Source organism: Cydia strobilella, chromosome Z (genome assembly GCF_947568885.1).
Source record: "Cydia strobilella chromosome Z, ilCydStro3.1, whole genome shotgun sequence".
Taxonomy (NCBI): domain Eukaryota; kingdom Metazoa; phylum Arthropoda; class Insecta; order Lepidoptera; family Tortricidae; genus Cydia; species Cydia strobilella.
The window spans coordinates 43,155,303-43,181,473 of NC_086068.1; the positions used below are offsets into that span (position 1 = coordinate 43,155,303).

Here is a 26,171-nt window from a genome sequence, read left to right on the forward strand (position 1 = left end):
CGGCCACAAACAAAAAAACAGTAGGTACAACATGACCCAACTACTCCCTACAAGGTACACTGATTCATTGCCAACATACTTTAGACTCTATTTCAATCGATAATAAGGTTTGTATTCTTCACAGAAATGGGCGTACATCTTACGTCTCGTAATTTGTCGGTTGTAATACTTTGACTATCATCATGTAAATAACTGCAGTTTGAAGCCCATACTAATTAATGATGAAATAAGAGTGTTTTACTCAGTCAAAACATTCGTTACAAAATCATGTAAGTTCTTGTTCCTCTCAAAATCAATTTTCAACCAATATCCGTCAGTTCAAATGACACAACTAAATAATTCGTTAGTTTGTTACGAAAAGTCTCTTTTCAATTTTCGTATTATTTAATTACTCGCTCAAAACTAAGCATTGAAATTTATTGCATTATGAATTAGCGGATTAAACAAGAAACCAACTTCAATGTTTCTTTTAGCCTTTTGGGTAGGTATACCAACAATGGACTCCATGACAGGTTATAAAAGCGACAATTTCATAATTTGAAAATATTCGATTTTAAATACCTCATTCAAAACTCTAGTCTAGAAACAGACAAAATGTTAGTAGGTAATCAAGAATCTCAAATTATCTCAATCGTGTTAGCCCATCTACGAGTTTATAATAAAAACAATAAAATGCTTCACCGTAGGTACACTATAAAAACTGGTACACAATCGAGCACAAAAAGAAAACGGTACGTAACAGCAGACGGACTTATCGCCAAACAGCGGTCTCTTGAGCCCTTATTTATTATTATAGTGAAATGAATGACGTAAGTTGATTACTCTTCGATTACTATCTTAAACTTCTATCGCAAAGCATCTCAATTTTAATTTTAAGTTTACTCATAGATATGATCCATTTATCATCAAATAAAAACATCGACTTATTGTCTTGGAAAACCATTACAAATTCTCCAAACAGGCTACATACCATATCACCATCGGACAAACGCCACAATATTCTTTAACTATATAGTGACAAAATCCTCAATTCAATTTTATAATAAACACTCAAGAATAATATCTAAGGTTTTATTTTAAATAAAACCAACAAACCAGAACAATCCACTTTTTTATGGATCATCTCATGTGGGCAAATTAACAATGGTAAATCATAGGTATCAAACATAAAGGAATGAACTGACCAGATTCAGATTCGACGTCCAAACTCCAGACAGGATTTACAGGAAACCACCAGTTTCACCTTCTTTGCAAGTCTTTGCACAAATTGAACTATGTATTCATCTTTCAGTCCATAATTTCACGATATCACAAAATAAATCACAACGTTTACAACCTCTTTAGGCAAAAACCTCGCGAACCCTTCACGTTACGATCCCACGATCTGATATCGAAGCGTAATTTAGGTATTAGGTTATTCAGGAATGGCTAGATGCACTAGATAATACATCTTAAGGCGTAGGTATTCAACGCGACACTAGGTATAACGCGAGATCACTCAACAACATAATGCGTATTCCGAAAAGAGTTAAATACTAAGTTAGGACTACTGGGCGAGATGTAGTCTCACGGATGCGTGTTTCATGCGCTCAGTCACAGAATAGAATGTCATCCCTTCATCGGCTTGCAAAGGATAAGCTTCGCCACAAAAATCACTAACATAATTAATGACCAAACACAACCCGTGAGAACACATCCAATCGGCATTTTAAGTGCGCCAATTGCCGCCAAATCAAGTGGTGTCAAGTTCACACTCTATTTGTTGGACGTCTTAGTGGAGTCGCGCAGCGGGACGCCGGCGCCTTCGAGTTTTTTGTATCAAACCATAATAACAAAGCTCGGACTCGCACATGTCCCGTTTACAGGGCACCTGAAGTAATTGTACTTAATCGATCTTTATTATCCACATCGCTTACAAGCTTTTATGATAAATCGCAAATACGACCATTATTTGAATTTACTAATTATATCACCTGCGCGTCGACATATATTAATACAGCCCGGCAGCTTGAACATGTCATCATGCTCGCTTAAAAGTCTTTGCTTACGGTGGCGTCGTTGATCGGGTCGCCACTTTCCCGAATGAAGGTTGAGGGAGACGATGGCTGAGATACGCGTCATACTCGTGAACGGGTGCTGTTTGTGGAGACCGGTCTGTTTAAGTTTACACGGGCTTGTTCATGTTCATGTTACCTATGGGCCATTCCATCTGATTTCGACAAATTTGAAATAAAAAATGCGCTGCATGAATTTTGATTTAATTTTAAAAAATTGAGGATAACCTTTATGATACCAGAAGTGTTAGACCACCACCGTTTATTTTTTTTACTTTTAATTTCCGAGCAGTGCCCATTCAAAGGAAAAAACCGGTCAAATTCCTGCTTGTACATAATGTGCTCTAACTTTTGATTTAGAATAGTTCATCAAACAAATCTTTCTTTATTTGATTAGGTATAAAATGAACAGTTTATCTTATATGACAAAAGATGTAACAGAAAATTATACTGTTATTCAACTTGATGTACTTTTTTATTTTTGAATATATCTGGTTAATTATTTTTTAACATTATGTAGAGGATATTCACAGTCACTTGTTATGTATTTTGGAATAATCCATTCAGTATATTTCAATTTAGAGCAGTTCAAAGTCAACTGTGGATTGTGAAAAGTTTTGCAAGTTTTCTAATAATTTGTTAGACCAAGTAGTGAAAATGTTACAGTATGTTATATATTTGTGATTTACTTACAAAGCCCTTTCATTTGGTACCCCACATAGGATGTTTAGAAGAAAAAAGTAAAGAACTTTGTACCGCCGACTTTATGACGTCACAGAAACTACCCCCACCACTTTCGCGCTTGTCATTTCATATATTTGTGCTCAGGACATCATACTGAATGTACTGATACCAAATATCAAATATGTCTGCAACGACATGAGCGAAAAGTAACCTAAAGCCTGTTCCGCCAAGCTACTATAATTCTCATTTTCCTATTGACTGCTATTTTATTGCACACAACTGTAAGTGTACCCATTAGATATTAGTTAAGTTTTGTTTTTTTTTTTTAATTTTCAATCTATAGTTGGTCAAGCAAATCTTGTCAGTAGAAAAATGCGACAAATTTAAAAAAAAATAGGCGCAAAGAATGGGGTTGGCCGGTCGAAATAATTAGCAGATGGCGCCAGCATAGCTTGCCCTGTCAATATAATAAATAATAATTCCCTAGAATCCCTAGAATTGTGTCAAATTTTTGTTTTTTTAACGCCCTGGATGTAAGTAAGTAAGTAAGTAATTTATTTATTGTAAACTGTGTAGGTTCATAAAGATGTTCATTATATCAAATGGTATCAACAGTTGCTCGTTTCGAGCGTACAATTTATAGCCTTAATAGTAGATTGTTAACCAAGGGATGAAAGGCACTCATTTCTGCCGAGGTATTTTGGTGCTCGAACACAGTGAGAGCGCCAACAGTCCGAGGCTGAAATGACGCCTTTCACCCGAGTTAAACACTCTACTTTTCATTTCGAATACGAGGAAAGTAAAATGCATGTGTTTTTTTTAAAACATGACCAAGTATACATTTTTATAGTATTTCTTAAGGGTACTTTCGGTTAGCAATTTAGGCAAAAGTATCATTATTTATGGAATGGAGAGTCAAATATCAGAATGGAAATTGTATAACAAATCCATTTAAACTCAAATTTCAATTGCTTATCGTAAAAAAATTAAAAAAATAGCACTTCGAACGTAAAATGCTCTAGTGCAGACGCGTATCATTTTCTGCACACCTTTTAGAACAACAATGACCCTCTTTCAGAGCATGAGAAATGAAATAGTACATTTTACAACTAGTGTGAAAAGAATGTCTTTTTACCACTAGTACCGAGGTATCTTGCCACTCACTTTCAGCTCGTGGCAAGATACCTCGGTACTAGTGGTAAAAAGACATTTCACACGTGTTGTAAACGACGTTTTTTAATACAATTGCGAAAAAATAATAAATTAATATATCATTAGTAGAATCATACCACCAAACCAAACCAAAACCAAAAGTACCTATACAGCTAAGATACGCGAGCTGCCGCAGCCCGCGATACCTTCATACTCGTGCGCGCCCCGGCCGCGGCCGCCGCGGGCCCGGCGCGGGTTGGTCAACGACACCTCCTCATAACTCATGAGGCCCTGGTACCTGCTCCGCGCTAAATTCAATTTTAACTGCGTTTCGAAAGTATAGTTTGGAACTAAAAAGTAAAAAGCACTAGTTCGAGAAATTGAGCTTCTCGCACGCTACGCAGCCACAAAAAGTACCACTTTTTGAGGAACTGTATTAAAAAAATAATTAACAACTATATACACGTAACAACTGGTCTTAGCATCTAATACATATCACTTGCTGTTTCCATCGCTTCGAAAAATTCCTTTAAACTATAATATACATTGTCTGTAAGGAACCTTTTTAACTGGTACTTAAATTTATTATCATTTAAAAATAGTACATTATTGTCGAGGCTCGGAAGTAGCTACTTGCTGGCTGAGGATTCGTTTTAAACGGACGACCTATGGAGTCCGTTTAATTGAATCCAAAGCCAGCAAGTAGCCTTCCAGCCGAGTCATATATAGTGCTTTTCTCAAAAATGGCGCAATAAATGCAAATATAATAAAAATATTTTACAGAAGCAACGTTCTTATGTATATATTTTCACAGAAAAATCTAAACAGATTTGCTTTGCCGCCGTTTTATTTTTTAAATTAAAAATGGAAGTGTATTTTTCTGCTGAAAATACGCCAACCTATTTGAGACACCTAAATAGTCGCGGTACCAACATTATAATAATAAGTACTGATCATCTGTTTGGCTGTTTAATGGACCTATGCCTTCATTTGATATGGCCACTTCAACTTTTAAAAAATTTGGAACTCGACAAATAATGGAATTTGTATGCAACATTGCAGTCCCGAAATCGAGACTGCAATGTTTTTAACTTTTTAATTTTTTGACCGACCATAAACTACGTACTTCGCGACCTACTTTTTAACCGGCAACGTCGACTTTGCCGTCCATTTTTGAGAAAAATTATATAGTTAGGTAGGGCATTAAATACACGTATGGAAGTATAGAACGCGCTTTTGCAGAACAACGTGTTATTTGCCTTTGGACATATAAAGCTCGCTCCAGACTACGCGGCGCGAAGCCGCGAACGCGAGTGTGGAGTCGATTTCGCTGATTAGCGAACTAGACTCCAGACTCGCGTTCACGGCTTCGCGCCGTGATTCGCGCATGAGTGTGGAGGGCCCTTTAGGTTATACTTGTACTCAATATAATCTTTATTCAAATAGGCCTAGCAACAAGCACTTTTAAATTGTCAAGTTTTAAATATTACCTTAATCTAAATATCAGAGCAATTTATTGATGCATTTATTATTATTCTTAAAAACATTGAATTATTATAGATATGTCAAACTTAATAATAAAAATTCACAAAATGATCGTCAAACACCAAAATTGTATAAAAAATACTAGTCTAGAAACTTTCTAGAATAAAAATCTAAATGTCAAAAAATACGGATTACCTAATATAGGTATTCATTGAATTATCAATTTCATCATTATTAAGACAATAATAAATAATTAATTATTTTCAATCACAATCCCACGGTGTTTCATCATTTATGTAGTCTTGTGTGCTATAATAGGCTTTAGAGATAAGTTTACGTTTTACATATTTTTTTAAATTTATTAACAGATAATTCAGTGATGATATTTGGAAGTTTATTATAAAATCTTACACAGTTACCCATGAATGATTTTTTAATTTTATGGAGCCGAGTGAAGGGTACTGCAAGCTTATGCTTATTTCTAGTATTAATGTTATGTATGTCACAGTTTTTCTTAAAACTGGCAATGTTTTTATGTACATACAGAATATTCTCATAAATATATTGACAGTGCACTGTCATTATGTCAATTTCCTTAAGTTTATCTCTAAGTGAGTCTCTATGGTTCATTTTATATATTGCTCGAATAGCCCTCTTCTGCAGAACAAAAATGGTATTTATCTCTGAAGCACCACCCCACAGTAAAATACCATATGACATAACGCTATGGAAGTAACTAAAATATACTAATCGAGCTGTTTTCACATCAGTTAACTGACGGATTTTGCTCACTGCAAAAGCTGCAGAACTCAGTCTACTCGAAAGAGTATCAATATGGGGACCCCATTGGAGTTTAGAATCTAAAGTTATACCAAGAAAAAATGTACTATCAACCACTTACAACGTACTTTTCTCTTGGATTGTCTCTTAATGAAGACTTTTTAGCGAAATATTCAAAATTATTCTTAACGAAAAGACAAGAGTTCAAGTACATAAATACCCGTAAGAGTGAGTATCCGTTTGTCTTTAAATACATTCCGAAGTGATTCCTCGGTATTCATACGGTATATAGTACGTACGCATCTCTTTTGTAAAAGATAAGTACTTTGCACATCTACAGAATTTCCCCAAAAATTATTCCGTAGGTCAGCAGGGGAAAAACATTGCCATAGTAAGAGTTTCTAACTATGATTTCGGAGCAAGTGCCCGATAAAATTGACAAAGCATAACACTGGCTAGAAATTAAATTATTAATTCGTGCAATATGCTCTTTCCAGTTAAGGAAAGTATCAATAGTAACACCCAGGAAACGTATATTACTAACTTCTTCTATTGTCGTTCCCCCTTCTGTAATATTTAATTGTATGGGAGTTGTTTTATAATTCCTAAACTGGATATATTTAGTTTTATCTAAGTTGACTTTAAGATTTAGTGAGTGAAGCCAATCTATTACTTTTTTAAGGGTCGAGTTAATATTTTGTTCCATATGAGGTATGTTGTGTATATCCCCTGAAAATAGTATAGTGGCATTATCCGCGAACAACACGCACAACTCGTCAACAATTTTAGGAAACTCGTTAACATACACTAAGAATAAAAGAGGCCCCAGCACACTACCCTGAGGTACTCCTAAATTAGTAGTTAAAAAGCCGAAAGAGTACTAACTATAGTTTTGAGTTCTTTGCAATAATTGATGACCATTGCAGCTTGTTGTCTGTTGCTTGTTTTAAATAGGATTCAAATAATTTAAGTACATGACCTCGCACTCCAATGTTGTCTAATTGCTTCAAAAGTATATCATGTACTACGCAGTCAAAAGCTTTAGACATGTCTAACAGCAAAGATATACAAGGTTGCTTATCATTGACTCTATCCCATATGCCCTTAAATATTTTAAAAATTGCCAGAGAAGTAGATTTCTGTTTTTGAAAACCATATTGGTTTGGATTCAAAATTTTATTAGAACTCAAATAATTATCTAGTCTCGTCTAAATTACTTTTTCAAAAATTTTAGAGAAGCTAGACAACAGGGCTATAGTTCTATAATTATTAATGTTATCCATAGCACCTTTTTTACGTATTGGTTTTATAAGTGCTACTTTTAGGGAATTTGGAAATATACCTGTACTTAGCATAAGATTAATAATATACACAAGAGGATAAACTATTATATAAGATTTAATTAGTTGCATGGGTATACCATCATATCCCGAACTTTTTTATTTTTTAAGGATCATACTATTTTCCTTATTTCATGCGCATCAACAGGCACTACAAATATACTATTACATACCTTATCAGACATTAATTTGTAGTCCTGAACACTGGACATGGAATGGGATTGCTGGCTGGTGAAAAATCTATTAAGTCTCAGCTATTCGTTGTGGTTCATTAATAGTTTTACATTCATAGGTTAATTTCTCTATTGAAGGAGTAATGGTATTTGTGGAAGAGGTATGCTGTTTTATAAGCCCCCACATAGCTTTAGTTTTATTGACACTGCTAAGTATGCATTTATCGTTTGCTATTATTTTTGATTTTATAATAACTTTCTTAAGAACCTTGCAATACCTCTTATATTTGGATATATTAGAGTTACCAGATTTTTTTTGATTTTGCAAATACATGGCGCGATGCCAGCCCTTTAAGCCAAATCTCATAGAAAAAGGGGCAAGCTATGATGGCGCCATCTCGGCAAACCTTTGACAGTTGCCAACCCCATTATCGGCCCATAGAAAATTTGAATTTCGCGCCTTTTTCTACTGACAAGATTTGCTTGATCAACTATACCTTCCATGTCGCTTAAGCCAAGTAAGTTGTGTTCTATCTCTTTCTCACCGCACAAACTAGAAGTTATATTGTGTGGTGTGCAAGTTGACAGTGATAGCATATCATATTGTTCTGCTTTCAAGGCTGATGCAACACATCCGTAGTGGTGGTGGCCAAGCACTGTTGATGGGTTTTTTGGCATCGAGAAGACCCTGGACACAGTTTGTTGCAACAGAAAACTTTAAGGTATTTATCTAACAATTTGAAGAATAGTCCAATCTACATTTTCTAAATATATTTATAAATGTTTGTATAGCTTCGATAGCCATGTGTAATTCTTGCGTATTGCGTATAAAGTGAAACTACCTTCAGCATCAAAGAAGCTACATTAATTGTTACATATTTGTAGTTGTAACATTACAATTTTTCGGTTGTATATTCACAAATCAACAATCCTACAATTATGTAGCTGTCGTGACATACCTTTATTCTTTGTGATACGCTTTCACAAAAGTGACATATTCGTACACTGCAAACTTGTAATGAATACATATTTGGAATTATTGTGGTACGTTTTTTTGTTTACAATTTACCAATTTTGTCAAATTGTACATTTGTACACTTGTAAAGTTTCCTGAAAACAATATTGGTGATATGCGAAGTTTTTTTTTTTTTCAAAAGAATAATTCAAATTTACCGTTGTTATATATTGAACACTTTGTTTTTGTTATAGTGACGTCCCTCACGAGAAAAAATGGTAGTTACGTGATATAATAAAACTACAATTTTAATTAACTGCTTAAAAATAAATTAATGTCTTTATAACAAAATAATATTAAATGCGTATTGTTATAGTAAGATTTACATAATATATTGTATTTTAGGTTCCAGCATCACTGCCGAGGCTGTCTCGCCGTATATACCGAAATGTGGAATATTTCCAAGCCAATTACTTCATGGTCTTCCTAGGGCTGTTTTTGTATTGTCTGTGAGTACATTGTTATTTGTATGTTCATAATTTCTCATCTAATTTTGATAGACTACTCGCTTTGTTTCTAATTGTACATATTAATTATAGAGGGACGGATATTATCTCACAGGCGAGATACTGTCACGTCGCCCCTGTGCTAGCAGGCTTACTGAACTCGTTAAGAGCCCGGCAAGCTCGGCCGAATTTCACCTTCCCATACAAACGGAGTTCCGTTCTCATTTTAAAACTACGTGTTGGATTGTAATAAAACTTGGCACATACAATGATATGAGGTATATCTAGGTCTGTAATTAGTTTATATAGCTCTAGTATATAAAACAATCGAAATAGAGTAAAAACAAATTTTGTATGAAAAACTTAAATTCGCTGTATTTTTTTAACTATGGTATCTGAAGCTACATAAACTAATTTCAGACCAACTAAAAATTTTAGAGAAATCTAGCTAGTCGTTTTAAAATGAGAGCGTAACTACGTTTGTATGGAGAACCGAGCTTGCCGGAGACTCTTAAAATGTAAATAATTAAATATCATACTCATATATCGTCACGTGACAACCAAAACTCACTCACTCAGTGTTAACATTTTGTTTACAGCATTACGTCTCCTTTTCTACTTATAGCAATGGTTGCTAGCTTCTTTGGCTACAGAAAACTTACTGCTGGCCCAAATACATGGAAGGTGAGAATATGTTAATCACATATATATTTGTAATTAATTAATCATTCTAGAAATGAATAATAATTATTGATATCACAATTTCAGCCAAGAGTAAGTGCAATCAATATATTTAATTTTAGTAGATTGTAACTAACAGATCAATATTCACGCATCTAACGAGCTATTTATTTATTACGTAAGCATGACTGTTTTGCAATGTTTGACCTCCTCTGACTTTAGCTTAAAAATGAATTGACTGAACTACTGAACTTACTGCACTTCTCTTATTTTTCTTTTATATCATCTGTTCAAACATCTTCATGTATTATCTTACGTCCTAAATGAATAGCCCCCTTAACCTTTTGACACAGTTTGCATTGATCTATATAAATATCGGTACTACTTTGACACCGTTTGCATTGATCTATATAAATATCGGTACTACTTTGACACAGTTTGCATTGATCTCTATAAATATCGGTACTACTTTGACACCGTTTGCATTGATCTATATAAATATCGGTACTACTTTGACACAGTTTGCATTGATCTCTATAAATATCGGTACTACTTTGACACAGTTTGCATTGATCTATATTCTATAGTATAAATATCGGTACTACTATGACACAGTTTGTATTGATCTATAGTATAAATATCGGTACTACTTTGACACAGTTAGCATTGATCTATATAAATATCGGTACTACTTTGAAAAAATCTCGTATCTCACACTGCTACGCTGCTACTCAAAGTCGAAACGAAAAGCAATAAACTCTGCATCTATGCAACACACACATACACAAGCGGAAAATAATATATCTATCATTTATTTTGGTAATTTCTCATAAACGGCTCTAGCGATTTCGATGAAATTTACAATATAGGGGCGTATGAAAAGGACAATTCGATCACACTAGGGTAGGGTACATTCTTAAAATAATTAATTTGCCCGAGTTTTCGTAGTAGCCTGGTGGGTATTAAATTAAAAAGTAATAATTTGATTTAATTTTCAAACCTGAGGCTAACGAGGGTGAAAAAGCGATCCAGCTAGGTTTTATTGTTGGTAAGATTCGCTTTTGAGCGTTTTCATATAAGAAATTCAATCAGAATCAGAATCAGAACGTTTATTGGTAAAAGCAATATTATTTTACATATCAGGAATTGGGTATACATAATAATATTTACAAAATATGTTACATGTTACAACAATTATGAAAATTTTAAAAAATTATAGCATAATTAGGTACATTATTCGTTAGGTACATGGTCCTTGGTTTTGTGTGTAGGTTGTAGAACGTGGTTTATTTTTGTAGTGGGTCAATGAACATTTTGCAAGTATTCGTCAATAGTGTAATAAGCCATCTGTAATAAAACATTTTTATTTTAAGTTTGTTTTTGAAAATTGAGTCACTAGGTGAGTTTATTACGTCAGCCGGAAGCGCGTTATATGTATATCTTGGGCCCTAGTACACTAAGTGATTTTCGCGCCTTCGCTAGTCTCCGCGACGGAACGAGTAGCAGGTGCTGGCCGCGCGTGCTCCTGCCGGGGGCGTGGTGCTGCGCGCGAGTCGGGTACGACCCAAGGTTGTGTCTGACGTGTACGGCAGCCTCAAGAATAAATACGCAGGGCAGAGTAAGTATTCTTAACTCCCTAAACAGATTTTGAGCAGGATGATCGTGAGGCTTTTTTGCAATTATTCGGATAGCCTTCTTTTGCATTATAAACAACTTGTCGCGATCTGCTGCAGTTGCCCACAGGTCAATACCATAAATAAGGATGGAGTGGAAATTGCCATAGTATGCTTTCTTCATATTTTCAAGTGATAAGGTAGGAGCTAGCCTAGAGAGGGCATAGGTGGCCGAGCTCAGTTTGGCGCAGGTGGCATCTATATGGGGTGACCACGTGAGGCCTGCGTCAATTTTGAACATGATCACTTGAGGTACAATTATATTATTCGATAGTATGTTAAGTTTATCAATGTTTGTGTTGCGGAGCTGGAAATGGACCAAGTTTGTTTTTTCCACGTTGAGAAGCATACCATTTGCTTTAAACCACGACGATATTTTTTTAGTTACCTGATTCAATTTATGTTGTAGGTTAGATGCACTGTCGGCATTAACAATGATGCAGGTGTCGTCTGCGAATATTACGTATTCAGGGTCAGAACAAGCTGCCGTGATATCGTTTACGAGTAACAAGAACAGGTAGTTTCCCATCGTCGATCCCTGAGGAACGGCGCAACCGGCCAACGATTCAATACTGGACCTAGAGTTTAAAGTTGCCCACCACACCGTAGCGCGCTAACTTTTTGAGTAGTAGTGAATGGTCCACCATCTCGAATGCGCGCGACAAGTCGCAAAATATCGATGCGACTTGCTGCCTGCGCTCGAGGTGCGCAAGAACTCGCGCGACAACATAGCGCGCCGCGTGAACCGTGGAGCGCCCAGGCTGATAGGCATATTGCTGTACGTTTAATATGTTATTTGTAGTTAGGTGGTCCATTATTATTTTACTCAACAGCCGCTCAAAAACTTTTGAGACGATAGGTATCAGGGATATACGCCTGTAAAATTTTGGTAGGTGCATTTCACCTTTACCCTTATAGATAGGCTGTACCCTAATAGTTTTTAGAGCGCAATATTGATAACATACATTAATTGGTGTGTGTGAAATCCCCAATCCGCATTGTGCTAACGTGGCTGCCTATGTTGCCATAGGCTGGCACGTGGACGAGGGCGGTTTGATAAGTACCCGTTTTCAGGTATTTTCTTCAAGGTAGAAAAATAAATACACTATGTAATAGTAGTAATAGTAATAGCCTTTATTTCATGCTTCTTTTTTACAATTACATAAAATTTCATATTGGTTTATTATTTGCATGTCGCTTGTGCGGAAAAGGCCTCCCCCAGTTTCTCCCATTCCTTCCTATCCTGTGCTGTTCTCCACCAGTATCTGTCGAAGTTCACTAGCTCGTCTCTCCATCTTTTATTTGGTCTTTTTTGCTTTCTCGCTATTCCTATTGGTGACCATTCTGTGACACGTTTTGTCCACCGGTTATCCGTTGTTCGACACTATGTATTTATTCATAATTTTTAGGGTTCCGTACCCAAAGGGTAAAAACGCTGTCCGTCCGTCCGTCTGTCTGTCCGTCTGTCACCAGGCAGTATCTCATGAACCGTGATAGCTAGACAGTTGAAATTTTCACAGATGATGAATTTCCGTTGCCGCTAATACAACAACAAATACTAAAAACAGAATAAAATAAATATTTAAGTGGGGCTTCCATACAACAAACGTGATTTTTTTGCCGTTTTTAAAGATAATGGTACGGAACCCTTCGTGCGCGAGTCCGATTCGCACTTGGCCGGTTTATTTAGCTCTATATATATTATTTTTACCAACGGTATTCCGGTTTCAGCAAGCCGCTTTTTTTTCTGAAATTTCTGAAAGTCTTGAAAATATACTTTTTCCGCCATGCCACTTTTTCAGATTTGGAAGTTTAAAATAATCGTTTAGAGCTAGATCTGTAGAATCAATTCGTATCTAACGTAATTCTTTTAATTTTGCTGTTACAAGTCTAGAGCAATGAGCTGGTTTGGCTGTTGTTTGGGAGTAACGCAGCAGCCGTCTTGCCGATACTTTTTTCATACCTTATTTTTGTTCTAAAATGTTTTGTACCTCCTTCCTCCATTGTCAGTGTCTGTAACAACACTGACAATGTCAACCATTCCGCTAACTTTTATTTGGCAGTCGGCTAATACAATATTTAGAATATTTAGCAATGGCTAAAGTCACCCCAATAAGCCGACCAGTTTCGTCCTCGTCAATAACAGATGTACTCTGCCACGCTTCAATTGGTTTAACATCCTATTCTGGGGGTTGTTATGGAAGAAGAACAGTCGTTATATAAATAAACAATCCGCAACCTTATACTCTTATATCGTCATACTTTTTTCTTTCTAAAAACAAGAACCGAACTACGGACTGATACTGTGCATTCTTCATACTTGCAAATATAGTCGACCGCTTGCCTTTGATAGCGTTCGAAGAAAGGAAAAACAAGAGCGCAATTGCTTTTTAACTTTTAAGCCTTATGAAAGGTGCCTTACAAATGTGGAAAATACATTTTTGATCACCAGTGTCATTGACAATCTGATTTTTAGGGTTCCGTACCCAAAGGGTAAAAACGGGACCCTATTACTAAGATTCCGCTGTCCGTCTGTCTGTCACCAGCCTGTATCTCATGAACCGTGATAGCTAGACAGTTGAAATTTTCACAGATGATGTATTTCTGTTGCCGCTATAACAAAGTACGGAACCCTCGGTGGGCGAGTCCGACTCGCACTTGGCCGGTTTTTTTAAATGTTTGAGTAGATTTTACTTATTGTTTACTAGCGACCCGCCCCGGCTTCGCACGGGTTACACAAGACCTTTACAAATTATACATTATACATATAAACCTTCCTCAAGAATTACTCTATTGATGGGTGAAAACCGCATCAAAATCCGTTTCGTAGTTTTAAAGATCTAAGCATACATAGGGACAGACAGACAGGAGTAAGCGACTTTGTTATATACTATGTAGTGATTGCCTATCATGTAGCAACTGTAGAAAGTAGATTTCATTTATTGTTTATTTTGAATCTAAAATTAATTTATTATTTATCGGTCATTCGCAAACCGAAATCAAAGATCAGCACTGTTTGTTTTAAGCTGGTCACATTATTTCTACGTTTGACATTTGTGGTTGTCATTTTAGTCTACGGAATAAAAAACCAGACTTTAGTTTAGAGCAGGGGTCGGCAACCGGCGGCCCGCGGGCCGCATGCGGCCCGCGAACTGCTCGCTTGCGGCCCGCGAGCCTCCGGGTTACATCAGTCCTACGTCATCGTCACAAGTGATCTAGTGAAAAAGAAAAATCTTTCATTTCATTTTTTTTTTGGAGTTGGGACCCATTATCACAAGATCTCAGACGTGCCAATATGAGTGTCTGCCTATCGCAATGTAAGAGCGCGCGAGGCGCGCTGAATGTTGGGTTTCGCCCGACCTGTAAGTGTGGAGGGTTTGCTGAATGTCGGGCTTCGCCCGACCTTTAAGTGTGGAGCGAGCGCCCTGCTTCGCTGAATGTCGAGTTTCGACCGAACTTTAAGTGAGAGGGGCGCCGCGGGCGCCCTGCATGTAAGATAAGGGGCTTACATACAGTATGTAAGAGCGCGCGAAGGGCGCTGAATAACTGTGAGGGACGCCGCAGGAGCCCTGCATGTAAGATAAGGGGCTTACATACAGGGTCGCCCTGTATGTAAGAGCGCGCGAAGCGCGCTGAATGTCGGGCATCGCCCGACTTTTTAGTGTGAGGGCGGCGCCCTTCATGTAAGAGCGGGCGAAGCGCGCTCTGAATTGCGGCACTCTTTGCATAAAAATGTATATTAAAAGTAGTCCTTTTTGACAAACGACGTCTAATAAATTCACGAATTATTAACAGTGTGCGGCCCGCTGCATTTTTTCTAACCGCTATGTGGCCCTTGGCTGCTAAAAGGTTGCCGACCCCTGGTTTAGAGGATACGTATTTCGAAAATTATGACCAATTAGAACCCAAGATGGCGAACATTTATATTTACGTAGTCGTGATGGCTATCGTTTTCTAGGTAGGTACAGTCAAGGGCATAAATATATACACATTCCCAGTTTCAAAAATATATGTGTACGCTCTTACACCTTAGACAATAAAGTCGTGTTCTCATATTTTAGAGCCATTTGTCTGGATCGATATTTTTGCCTTCGACTGTACTCGGGGGCACGGATTTCGAAAATTATGGCCATTTTGTAATCCAAGATGGCTGAAACATACTTTTTAATACAGTTGCTCAAAAAGTGCTACTTTTCGTGGCTGTTTAGCGTGCGGAAAGTTGGTTTTCGCGAACTAGTGCTTTTTACTTTTCCAATTTTTTTAAAATTTTTACTTGTTCCAATTCATGACTACTTATTGATGAGTGTTTAATATTAGTTTTCTTTAAACGTCGTAATCAAAATAAAAAACCTATTGTTAATGTAAGAATACGAAAAATATGTATATTTCATATTTTATTACTTTACCTCTTCATCATTATAAGTATTATAACACGTTTATTTTTTAATGTTGAAAAACCGTTCTCAATAAGTTCTGAATGGAACGGAACGCCTGTCAAAGAAGAGGCGTATTTTCTTACTGCAAGAATGTTTTAAGTTTCCAAAGGCAACATTCAATATTGTTTATATAAATATACGATACACAAATAATCGTAAATAACGATATTTAGGAAATAATAGTAATGTTTTAATATTTACAATGGTTTCTGTCTTATAGAACATGCATTTGAAAAAAAAAACTTTCATTGAAGTGGGTTCAATAATAATGACAAAATCTATTCTAGTCGAATAAAAGCTACAAAAACACCTCTTCATAATGTCAATGTCAATGATGTCACAGAATTAATAATATAAAAAGTTTCGAATTCCATTCCTTAATACTTGTTGCTTTACTTATTTTTTCGCAACTGTATTAAAAAACGTCGTTCGATACACGTGCGGATATGTCATTCTTCACTCGTCCCGAGTCTTGCCACTCGCCTACGGCTCGTGGCAAGATATCTCGGTACTGGTGAAGTAATGACGTACTTTCCGCACTAGCATCGAAATGTACTATTTTCGTAAAATCGTCATGGCATGGATACCGTTTTCTAGGTTAATTGGACACCGGATTTGTGACATGTTTCGAATGATAAAGTACCTCTATCTACTTTTTGTCTAAGTAATTACTTTTAATAACCTCGGGGTGTACTTTCAACTTCATAATTTTCTAGATCATAAAATTGGTTCTGCTTAGGGATGAAAATTCCGGAAAAAATCAAATGTTTTTTTCGGGAATTTTACAAAATTTAGTTTTTTGCGGTTTTTTTCCAGTTCTATTCAGAAAAATTAAATACGTCACACACAATTCCACTGATGTGGGATGACAGTGTCAATGCCATAAACAAGAAATACATTAGACATGCAACCTTAACCTACTTGTTTAAATTCCTAATTAAGTATATAGAAAAATTTGTTGTTTTTTTTCGAAGGAACTTGAAAAAAACGAGCCGTTTTGAAATTTTCCCGCAATTTTCCCGGTTTTTTCAACGCTACTTCTGCTAATTGTTGGTTTAGATCGGAAGCTACGAGCTGACGAAAACGCAGCAATACACAGTCGCAGCAGCGGGGTCGATGGCTATCTGCTGGTTCGCCGGCGTCGGGGCTGTGGTCTTCTGGGTTTTAGGTACTTACCTATTTTTCTCACCTAACTACCGAGAAAAGAAATTCCCAGTAGTTACCACGAAAGCGAATTGGTGACAATTACTGGGATTGTTTTTGTCAGTTGCTCCCAGTAATAACACATGAGAAAAACTTCCATCTGTTACTTTGGTAACAACTGAGAACAACCCGGTTGTTTTTTAGGGTTCCGTACCTCAAATTTGAATTAAAAATATATACTCAGGTCTATATTTTATGGTTTTGATTCCAATTTGATATTACTTGCCAAATTTCATAGTTCTAGGTATGGATGGTATAGAAAGGATACCAATCTCTTATGGCAGAATTGTTGCAAGTGACCGCTTTCAGCTTTAAATAATAGTTCCTAATCTCTCCGGTGGCGCTAGTTAGGCTCTGGGACATAAGTATAACATGAACCATATATTTAAGGCAACAAATAACCCGACCAAATTACGTAGGTTGTTTTTGGTAGTATTTCGGTGTATGGTGGCGCCGCCTAATTACTGTTTTTTGATGGACACTTTTCATACATAGAGATTTGGCTCCTTTATATAGTCTCCATGGTTCTAGGTCAACGGGAAGTACCCTATAAGTAAATTTTAGTTCCCTCGAGTGTCGAAATATAGGTTTTTTGCGGCATAAATGTCCGTATGTTTTTTTACGTTAACTTAGAAGTTTGATTTTTTTTTCACAGCTTAAAGGGACTATAGACATGTGTATATGGTTTTAATTTCAACTCGATACCTCCACGCGTTCCCGAGATAAAGGGTCTTGACACACAGACGGACGGACGGACAACAAAGTGATCCTATAAGGGTTCCGTTTCTTCTATTGAGGTACGGAATCCTAAAAAGAATTAAAAAAATAAGTTAAATTTGTACAGAACCCTCGATGGGCGAGTCCGACTCGCAATTGTCCGGTTTTTTTTGTTAAAAATTACCTACATATATTATTGAACAAACCTGTTTTGTGGCCCAGGTGCAACAGTGACGATCGTCGCTCTGCACGCCGGCCTGTTCGACGCGGAGTCGCTCCCGCCTCTGGAAGAGGAGCAGTTCCCCATGATAGAGCAAGTGTGACATGACACCTAGCTGTACCGCCTCGCCTCGCCTCGCCTCACACACTCCACTACATATTTAACGGAACGCACTCTGTAAATTAACCGTACACCCTTGTCACAGCAACAATACCTATATTGTTGCATGTGTGTATTCATTTACTAACATTTCATAATACTGTAACTAAAAAACTAGTAGATGTTAAGCCATATTGTTATCAAATCAAACTATGTACATACTACAAATTGGAAGAGGCCACCAACTTACCTGTGTAACTTATATAAGTAAAGGTATTTTCACAAACTGTTTCTACTTATTTATTAATTTCACTTTTTAGAAAAAATACAACCGTAATACAACTAAAGACGCTTAAAGCTGTTAAGGCTCCGTTACACACGAGCGTTTTGCGGGCGGAGCGCAATGAGAGCGCTCCCGTCGCGCCGGCGTCCGCTCACGCTCCGCCCGCAAAACGCGCGTGTGTGACGTGACGGAGCCTTTAGTTCTGTAAGACAGGAAACAATAACAGCTTTTTCAATATACGCGATATAATCCGATTTTTCATAGTTTTTCATGAATAACTATCGCGGTAACCGAAGACAATATTAATTTTTAAGAACAAAAAAACCGACTTCAATGGGGGATGCCGCTGGAAGTTAACTTATATTCAGACAATGAAATGAAAAAGACAGCAATTTTTGCCTAATTATGTAGAAAAGGAGGTGAAAAGACCCACTTTTCTAGTAGCATTTCGTTTCTGTAAGGGTCGCAGTTCTAACCTAACCTAACCTACTTTTCTGATAGCATTTCGTTTTTCTAAGGGTCACAGCTCTAACCTAACCTCACCTACTTTTCTGATAGCAGTCCTGTACTGTGAGAATCGCAGTTCAAAAACCACCCACCCACCTACCCCACTTTTCTAGTAGCATTTCCGGGTCCCGGTCTGGGTCCGGATCCGAGTCCGGGTCTGTGTCCGGCTGTCCGGGTCCAAGTTTGGGTCAGAGTTCGGTCCGGGTCCAGGTCCGAGTTAAGGTCCATGTTCAGACCCGGGTCCGGGTCCGAGTCCGGGTCCAAGTTTAGGTCTGGGTCCATAAGGAAGAAAACAAATTGCCAAACGTGAACTATGTGTCATTGAAGAGTTCCATTCTGATCATCATCAGCAGTTCCACTTCATTAAATGTCACTTTTTTAAATGTAAATGCTGGATTTGTTGATGAAAATACAAAAATCACTATATGTATGCCTTTCACATTTGAGGAGTTCCCTCGGTTCCTCGTGGGTCTCATCATCAGAACTCGAACTTGACAAAAATGTTTTTTGAAAACCTAACTTGCTTAACAAACATAACGAAGAGGACAAATCGCCAAACGTGAACTATGCGTCATTGAAAAGTTCCGTTCTGATCATCATCAGCAGTACCACTTCATCAAATGTCACTTTTTAAATGTAAGTGCTTGATTTGTTGATGAAAATACAAAAATCACTATATGTATGCCTTTAATATTTGAGGAGTTCCCTCGATTCCTCATGGATCCCATCATCAGAACTGCTTTTTGACAAAAACGGGACCAATCTGTATGTATATACTTATAAGGATATTTGGCTTACGTTACTGCCTAATAATAATAACTGCGGCGCGCTCCACATATGCGTATGTTACCTTCCCCCTGACTTACCATTGCATACATTAGAAACTTTTTATTTTAACTGCCAAAATATTATTCTTAATGCATCTGAACGTGACAATTTTTTACTGATTGGAGATTTTAACACAATCAACTTAACATGGAAACACTCGCTAATCTCAGATGAATTAATCCCACAATGCCCTCAAGATCATAAAGCGCATTTATTATCAGATTTTACCTCCCTATGTTGTCTAAAACAGTTAAACGGTATACCCAATAAAAATGTGCGCTTCCTAGACCTCGTAATGACTACCTTCAATGACGTAAAAGTTTATGGTGCTGACCCAATGACTAAACAGGACGATCATCACCCGCCTATTGTAATTGATTTTCCATTGGTTACAAAAAGTCGTACTATGACAATTAATAGCACCAAAAGATTGAATTTCAACAAATGCGACTTAACTAAGATTCGTAACGATTTATTGTTAGTCGATTGGGATAGGTTACTTGAATCGTCGGACGTCAATGTATGTACTAAGCTGTTCTACGAAAAACTCACTGGCATAATTGAGAAGCATACCCCCTTATATAAAAAGGTCGAATCGTACCTACCCGGTCTGGTACAATAATGCATTAAAAAGTTGCCTTGCAGAAAAACACAAATTATATAAACAATTTGGCAATCCGCGCGACTATGATTCTTTTTCAATTCTTCGTAAAAAAAGTAAGATAATGATAGATAAATGCTATAGGACATTTGTTTCGTCGGTGAAGGAAGCGCTCCAGGATTAAGTAAAGGCTTTTTGGCATTACGTAAAGAATAAGACCCAGGTAGCAAAATGACGTCAGCGACGTCTTAATGACGGCATTATTACGTCATAATGACGTATAAATGCTACTGGGGGAGGGGGCACAACAATCCCGCAAAGAATGACTCATGGTAACGTATCTGCCTCTGACTGCCCGGAAATTTGCAGCCTGTTTTCTTCATATTTTGGATCGGTATTTGAAACAGTCACAACTTCTCCGCCTAACTCCTACACTTTTTACTTAAAAACTAATCGTAGTAATGAAGTATGCAGCAGCGTCTCTATCTCTGCAGATAGTATTTATTGTGGAAAAAATTAATAAGTCATTGGATAAAAATAAGGGCTCGGGGCCGGACGGTATTCCCCCATCTTTCGTTATCTCTTGCGCAAAAGAGCTCAGTTTACCACTGAGTCTTATATTTAATAAGTCAATACAGACCGGAAATTTCCCTACAGTGTGGAAGGCTGCTTTCATAGTCCCTATTCATAAGTCTGGTGATAAGTCATGTTGCGAAAATTACAGGCCCATAAGTATTCTATCATGTATAGCAAAATTTTTCGAATCTTTACTCTATGTACATCTCTATAACCATTTTAGGTCACTTTTCTCCGAAAAACAGGATGGATTTGTTAAAAACAAGTCTACGGTCACAAATCTCCTAGAATACAAAAACTTTTTATGCGCCAGCTTTGCGAATAGGGGTCAGGTCGACTCTATTTATACTGACTTCTCCAAGGCCTTTGACAAAGTAGATCACAGTATACTTTGCCATAAACTTGCGCACTATGGGATTCATGGAAATCTCTTTGACGTTTTTGGAAATTCAACCCCTAAGGGGGTTAAAAAGGGGATGAAAGTTTGTCTTGGGGTTCAAATTTTATAATATAAATGTTTATTAATTATAATAAAAAAACAAGAACTCATTTCAGCGTTTTTAAAAATTCATCCCCCAAGGTGGTGAAAAAGGGGTTGAAATTGTATGGAGATAAAATATTTTTGTGAGTGTGGGACTTGAATCTTTGTATAAAGGCATATTATTAGAATACAAGAAAAGTAATTTCAGCGTTTTTAAAAATTCATTCCTTGAAATGGTTAATAAGGGGTTGAAAGTTTGTATAGGGTCCAAATTATATTTTAAGCTAAGAGTTAGAAACTTCGTTAAAAGGTATTTCATTAAAAGAGAAGAAAGCTTATTTCAGCGTTTTTTGATAATTCATCCCTTAAGGTGGTGAAAAAGGGGGAAGTTTGTATGGAGGTCAAACATTTTTTAAGTGCGCGACTTGAATCTTTGCATAAAGGCATGTTATTAGAATACAAGAAAAGTGATTTCAACGTTTTTAAAAATTCATCCCCTAGAGTGGTTAAAAGGGGTTGAAAGTTTGTCGTGGTCCTAATTTTATTTTAAGCTAGGTACTTGAAACTTCATAGAAAGATATAATTATTTCAGTATTATTGAAAATTCATCCCCCAAGGTGGTAAAAATGGGGTTGAAAGTTTGTATGGAGATCAAATATTATTTGAGTGCGGGACTTGAATCTTTGTATAAAGGCATATTATTAGAATACAAGAAAAGTAATATAAGCGTTATATTGTCTTCGGTTACCGCGATAGTTACTCATGAAATAAAACTATGAAAACGGATTATATCGCGTATATTGAATTTATAATACATCCCGACGTTTCGAACTCTTTACAGCGTTCGTGGTCAACGGGTGACTGAGGAAAAATTACAAAATGCAAAAATACCCACATACTAAAATAATGAACAATCATAGACTACAAACTTTAAGGCTGGTTGTACATGCAAAATCGGTTCATAAGGCTAGTTATACACTATAATTATTTTTCAAGTAAAGATATATATCACTCAATCAAGTTTGATAAGCCTCTGGTTCTTGCCAAGGAGAAGCGTTACATACCCAGAATGCTGCGCGAGGCCATTGAGATTAAGAAATATCCAAACTTTAATAGGGAAGATGGCTTTTCTCTACCACCAGCTTGGGATCCTGTAGTCCACCTGATAAAGGAGCAAGCGAGACATAGACTGTGAGACCGTAGTGTTGGATGATGCTGGACATTCTGATGTTTTGAAAAGATGTGTCCCGCCGAGTTTGTTGCCGGTCCCATATTGGGATACCCTCCTACAATTTAGGAGGGAATTAAATCTTCTCGGGTCCGTGGTGTAGGGTTGGAGCCGGCATAGTTTTTTATCGCGTATATATATATATCTTTACTTGAAAAATAATTATAGTGTATAACTAGCCTTATGAACCGATTTTGCATGTACAACCAGCCTTAAAGTTTGTAGTCTATGATTGTTCATTATTTTAGTATGTGGGTATTTTTGCATTTTGTAATTTTTCCTCAGTCACCCGTTGACCACGAACGCTGTAAAGAGTTCGAAACGTCGGGATGTATTATAAATTCAATATACGCGATATAATCCGTTTTCATAGTTTTATTTCATAATATAAGCGTTTTTAAATATTCATCCCCTAAAAGGGTTAAAAAGGGGTTGAAAGTGAATCTATTACAAATGCTTTGAAACTTCTTAGAAAGGCATTGTATAGGATTCCAAAAAAGTTATTTCAACGTTCTTAAAAATTCAACCCCTAAAGGGGTTAAAAAGAGGATGTAAGTTTATATGTGGTACAAATTTTCTTTTAAGTTAGGAACTTGACACCGTTGTTGAAAAGTTTGTTTTAATAGTTTCGGAAGTGTTTTTTTTTTTAAATAGTGGACTTGTAAATCTTCTAAGAAAGTTGAGAGGGATTATTTTATGTATTCATAATTTATATTAATAATAACATATGTAAATGTTTACGTTATTTTATTGAATGACATTGACACGAGTGACAAGACAATTAACTCTTTCTTCAGTGGCCGTAGGTCTCATATATAACACAAAATAGGTATAACACCTCCGTCGCAAATCTCTAAGATCGGTCTTCTGCATCTTGAATTGGTATTACGGTGCACAACATCTGGTCTATGTGTCTCTTCCAAGTGTCTCCAGAATCCATCCTTATCTCGTAATGGAGCCGACCTAGAGTTTTAGTTACAGTTCCAAATTGCCATTTATTACGTCCGTTAGTATAATCTCTTGCTTGAACCCTCTGGCCAACGGTAAATGAGCGCACGGTGCGGTTTTCTTCAGATCTTTCGGGCCTTGCCCCCACATCTTCCCCCCTGGTCTCGAACTGCACGTGCAACATGTTTCTTATTGTTCTGCTAAACATAAGTTCATATGGGCTCTTGCCGGTTGTAGTACTCGGGGTTCTTAATAAGCGTTCCTTTACTGCTAGAATTTTGTCATGCAGATTACCTGGTTCAGCGTTCATGCAATTTAGAGTCTTTTTAATGGTCTGAACATATTTCTCGGCTTGCCCATTCGTAGCTGGATGGTACGGTGCGGATGTTTTATGTCCTACTCCTTTTTCTTTAAGGTAGTTTTCGAACTCTGTTGAAATGAACTGACGTCCATTGTCAGAAACAAGTGTTAAGGGGAACCCAAACGTAAGAAAAATCTCATGTAATTTTCTGATACACCAAGAGCTGGTTGTCGTTTTGGTTGGGAAGATTTCAACCCATTTGGTGTAAGCATCGACAACTATAAGCAATGACTGTCCCTTCAGAGGTCCCGCGAAATCAATATGGAGTCGCTGCCACGGGCCTGTCGGAGGCTCCCAGTGGTGTAGTGTAACCGGTGGAGGCTCGTTTTGGTGTAGCCGACACTCACGACAGTTTCTAACCATATCTTCTAAGTCCTTGTCCATATTTTTCCAGTAGACGTAGCCTCGTGCTAGTAATTTCATCCTCACCATACCGAGGTGTCCCGAGTGTAACTCATCTAATACCCGTTTTCTCAGCGCTACAGGTATCATGACTCGCACTCCCTTTAAGAGACATCCATCTTGAATAGTAAGTTCGTTATCATTGTAACTGTCTGTCCTACACGATTGTATCAAGTTCATATCCCAGGGTGTGTTGTCATCGACTGTTTCAGACGAGCTATCCACGTCGTGTTCTTCCGTAAGTTCATGCTCTATTTGTTTGCTGGCTTGCATAGATCGTAAACAAACTCGAGCAAGGTGGCCTTTTCGTTTGCACTTGGTACATATGTCATTTATGCTTCGACACGTATTCGCTTGATGCTCTTGACTTCCGCAACGGAAACATTTCCCCTTTAAATCTTTAATCGAAAGAGGTTTGTTATCCATTTTACGTTTAAAATTATTGAATCCAGTTTTAATGAAGTGTTGATCTTTCGGTTCTTGCGTAGAGCAGTGTGCAGGCGACATGTAACTACTGTCCGATTTTGCCAGTTCCAGTGTAGTTGCATTTTTTACTACGTCTGTGAAACTTGATACTTTTACTTCCTGTAAGAGTTTTGTTCTTATATCGTTGTCGTGTAAACCTCTTATAAATTGTAGAGTAAGAAATTGATCGCAGATTGATTTCTTGCAGTGAATACACGAAAACTCGCAATCTTGACATAAACGTTTCAATTCAGAGGTATAAAGCATGACTGATTCATGTGTATCTTGTACTCGCGTAATAAATTTATGCTGGCAAGCCCATACGCTAGGCTTTGGATCTACATATTCTTTCAACATTTTGGCAATATGATTGAAATCCATTTCACATGGATCGTCGGGTGCACATAAGTCGTAGGCTTTTTGGTGTAAGTCTGGTGGTATAGAGCTTAAAAGCATTAGCGTCCGGGTTCTTGAATCTTCACAGATATTTAATTTCATGTATGTTTCCAACCTTCGTATGAAATTTGTGAAGTCTTCGCGATCATTGTATGGTTGAAATGTGATCTTGGGTTGGTGTACGGCCACGGACGTATTATCGCGCGTACTTTCAAGACTCCGAGTGTGCTGCGATACCGACACGTAAGTTGAGGATGCATCGACAGCGGGGGTAGGGCGTAAGCCGTGTAACTTCAATTTTAATTGCAAAATACTTTCCTCTGTTGTGTGGCGTTGCTCGATTTCGGTTTCTATACTATCTGTTCGTGACTCTATTTCATTCTGGGTGTTGTCAAACTTTTTCTCGTAATTTTCAAGGCTTGTAAGCCGTTGACATATTTCGAAGTCTGATGTTATGTGTAATTGTTGTAGTTGTTGGTCTAATTTTGTAAGTTGACCACGTACCGATGCCCGCAGGCGCGTAAAGCGTTCTAATTCCTCCATCCTTGTCGCCAGTTTTATGTATTCATAATTTATATTAATAATAACATATGTAAATGTTTACGTTATTTTATTGAATGACATTGACACGAGTGACAAGACAATTAACTCTTTCTTCAGTTGGCCGTAGGTCTCATATATAACACAAAATAGGTATAACAGATTATATATATCGGGAACAATTTTTTTCAGTTAAATAGGGTCTTGAAACTTCGTAGTTTGTGAAAGACAAATTTCATGTGTTGTATAATTATTAACAAATGATTAACCGTCCCTACTGATATCTTTTGCTGCATAATGTTCTATATTATGCTCATGTAGAATATATAACCACCAACATACAAATCCACGCGTACGAAGTCGCGGGCAACAGCTAGTTACCTATATAATATATTAC

General features: G+C 37.1%; 3 protein-coding genes across 4 annotated transcripts in view; 1 reads left to right on the top strand and 2 right to left on the bottom strand.

Annotated features, from left to right (window-relative positions):
• Positions 1-18,449, top strand: part of LOC134754012 (prenylated Rab acceptor protein 1) — a 29,001-nt gene extending 10,552 nt beyond the window's left edge. For both annotated transcript variants that reach the window (XM_063690069.1, XM_063690070.1), the window contains exons 3-7: positions 8,288-8,390; positions 9,029-9,132; positions 9,729-9,813; positions 16,979-17,087; positions 18,062-18,449. In XM_063690069.1, the coding sequence (XP_063546139.1) occupies positions 8,288-8,390; positions 9,029-9,132; positions 9,729-9,813; positions 16,979-17,087; positions 18,062-18,162 (502 nt within the window). In that variant the 3' untranslated portion in view covers positions 18,163-18,449. The remainder of the gene's footprint in view (positions 1-8,287; positions 8,391-9,028; positions 9,133-9,728; positions 9,814-16,978; positions 17,088-18,061) is intronic.
• LOC134754971 (uncharacterized) overlaps positions 1-26,171 on the bottom strand; it is a 567,282-nt gene that overhangs the window by 101,786 nt on the left and 439,325 nt on the right.
• On the bottom strand, positions 23,516-24,646 carry LOC134753769 (uncharacterized protein K02A2.6-like). Its single transcript, XM_063689707.1, has one exon. The coding sequence runs from the start codon at positions 24,644-24,646 to the stop codon at positions 23,516-23,518; it is 1,131 nt and encodes a 376-aa protein (XP_063545777.1).

Coding starts and splice junctions, on each gene's coding strand:
- LOC134753769 (XM_063689707.1), bottom strand. CDS start 24,646: ATGCAAGCCAGCAAACAAATAGAGCATGAACTTACGGAAGAACACGAC.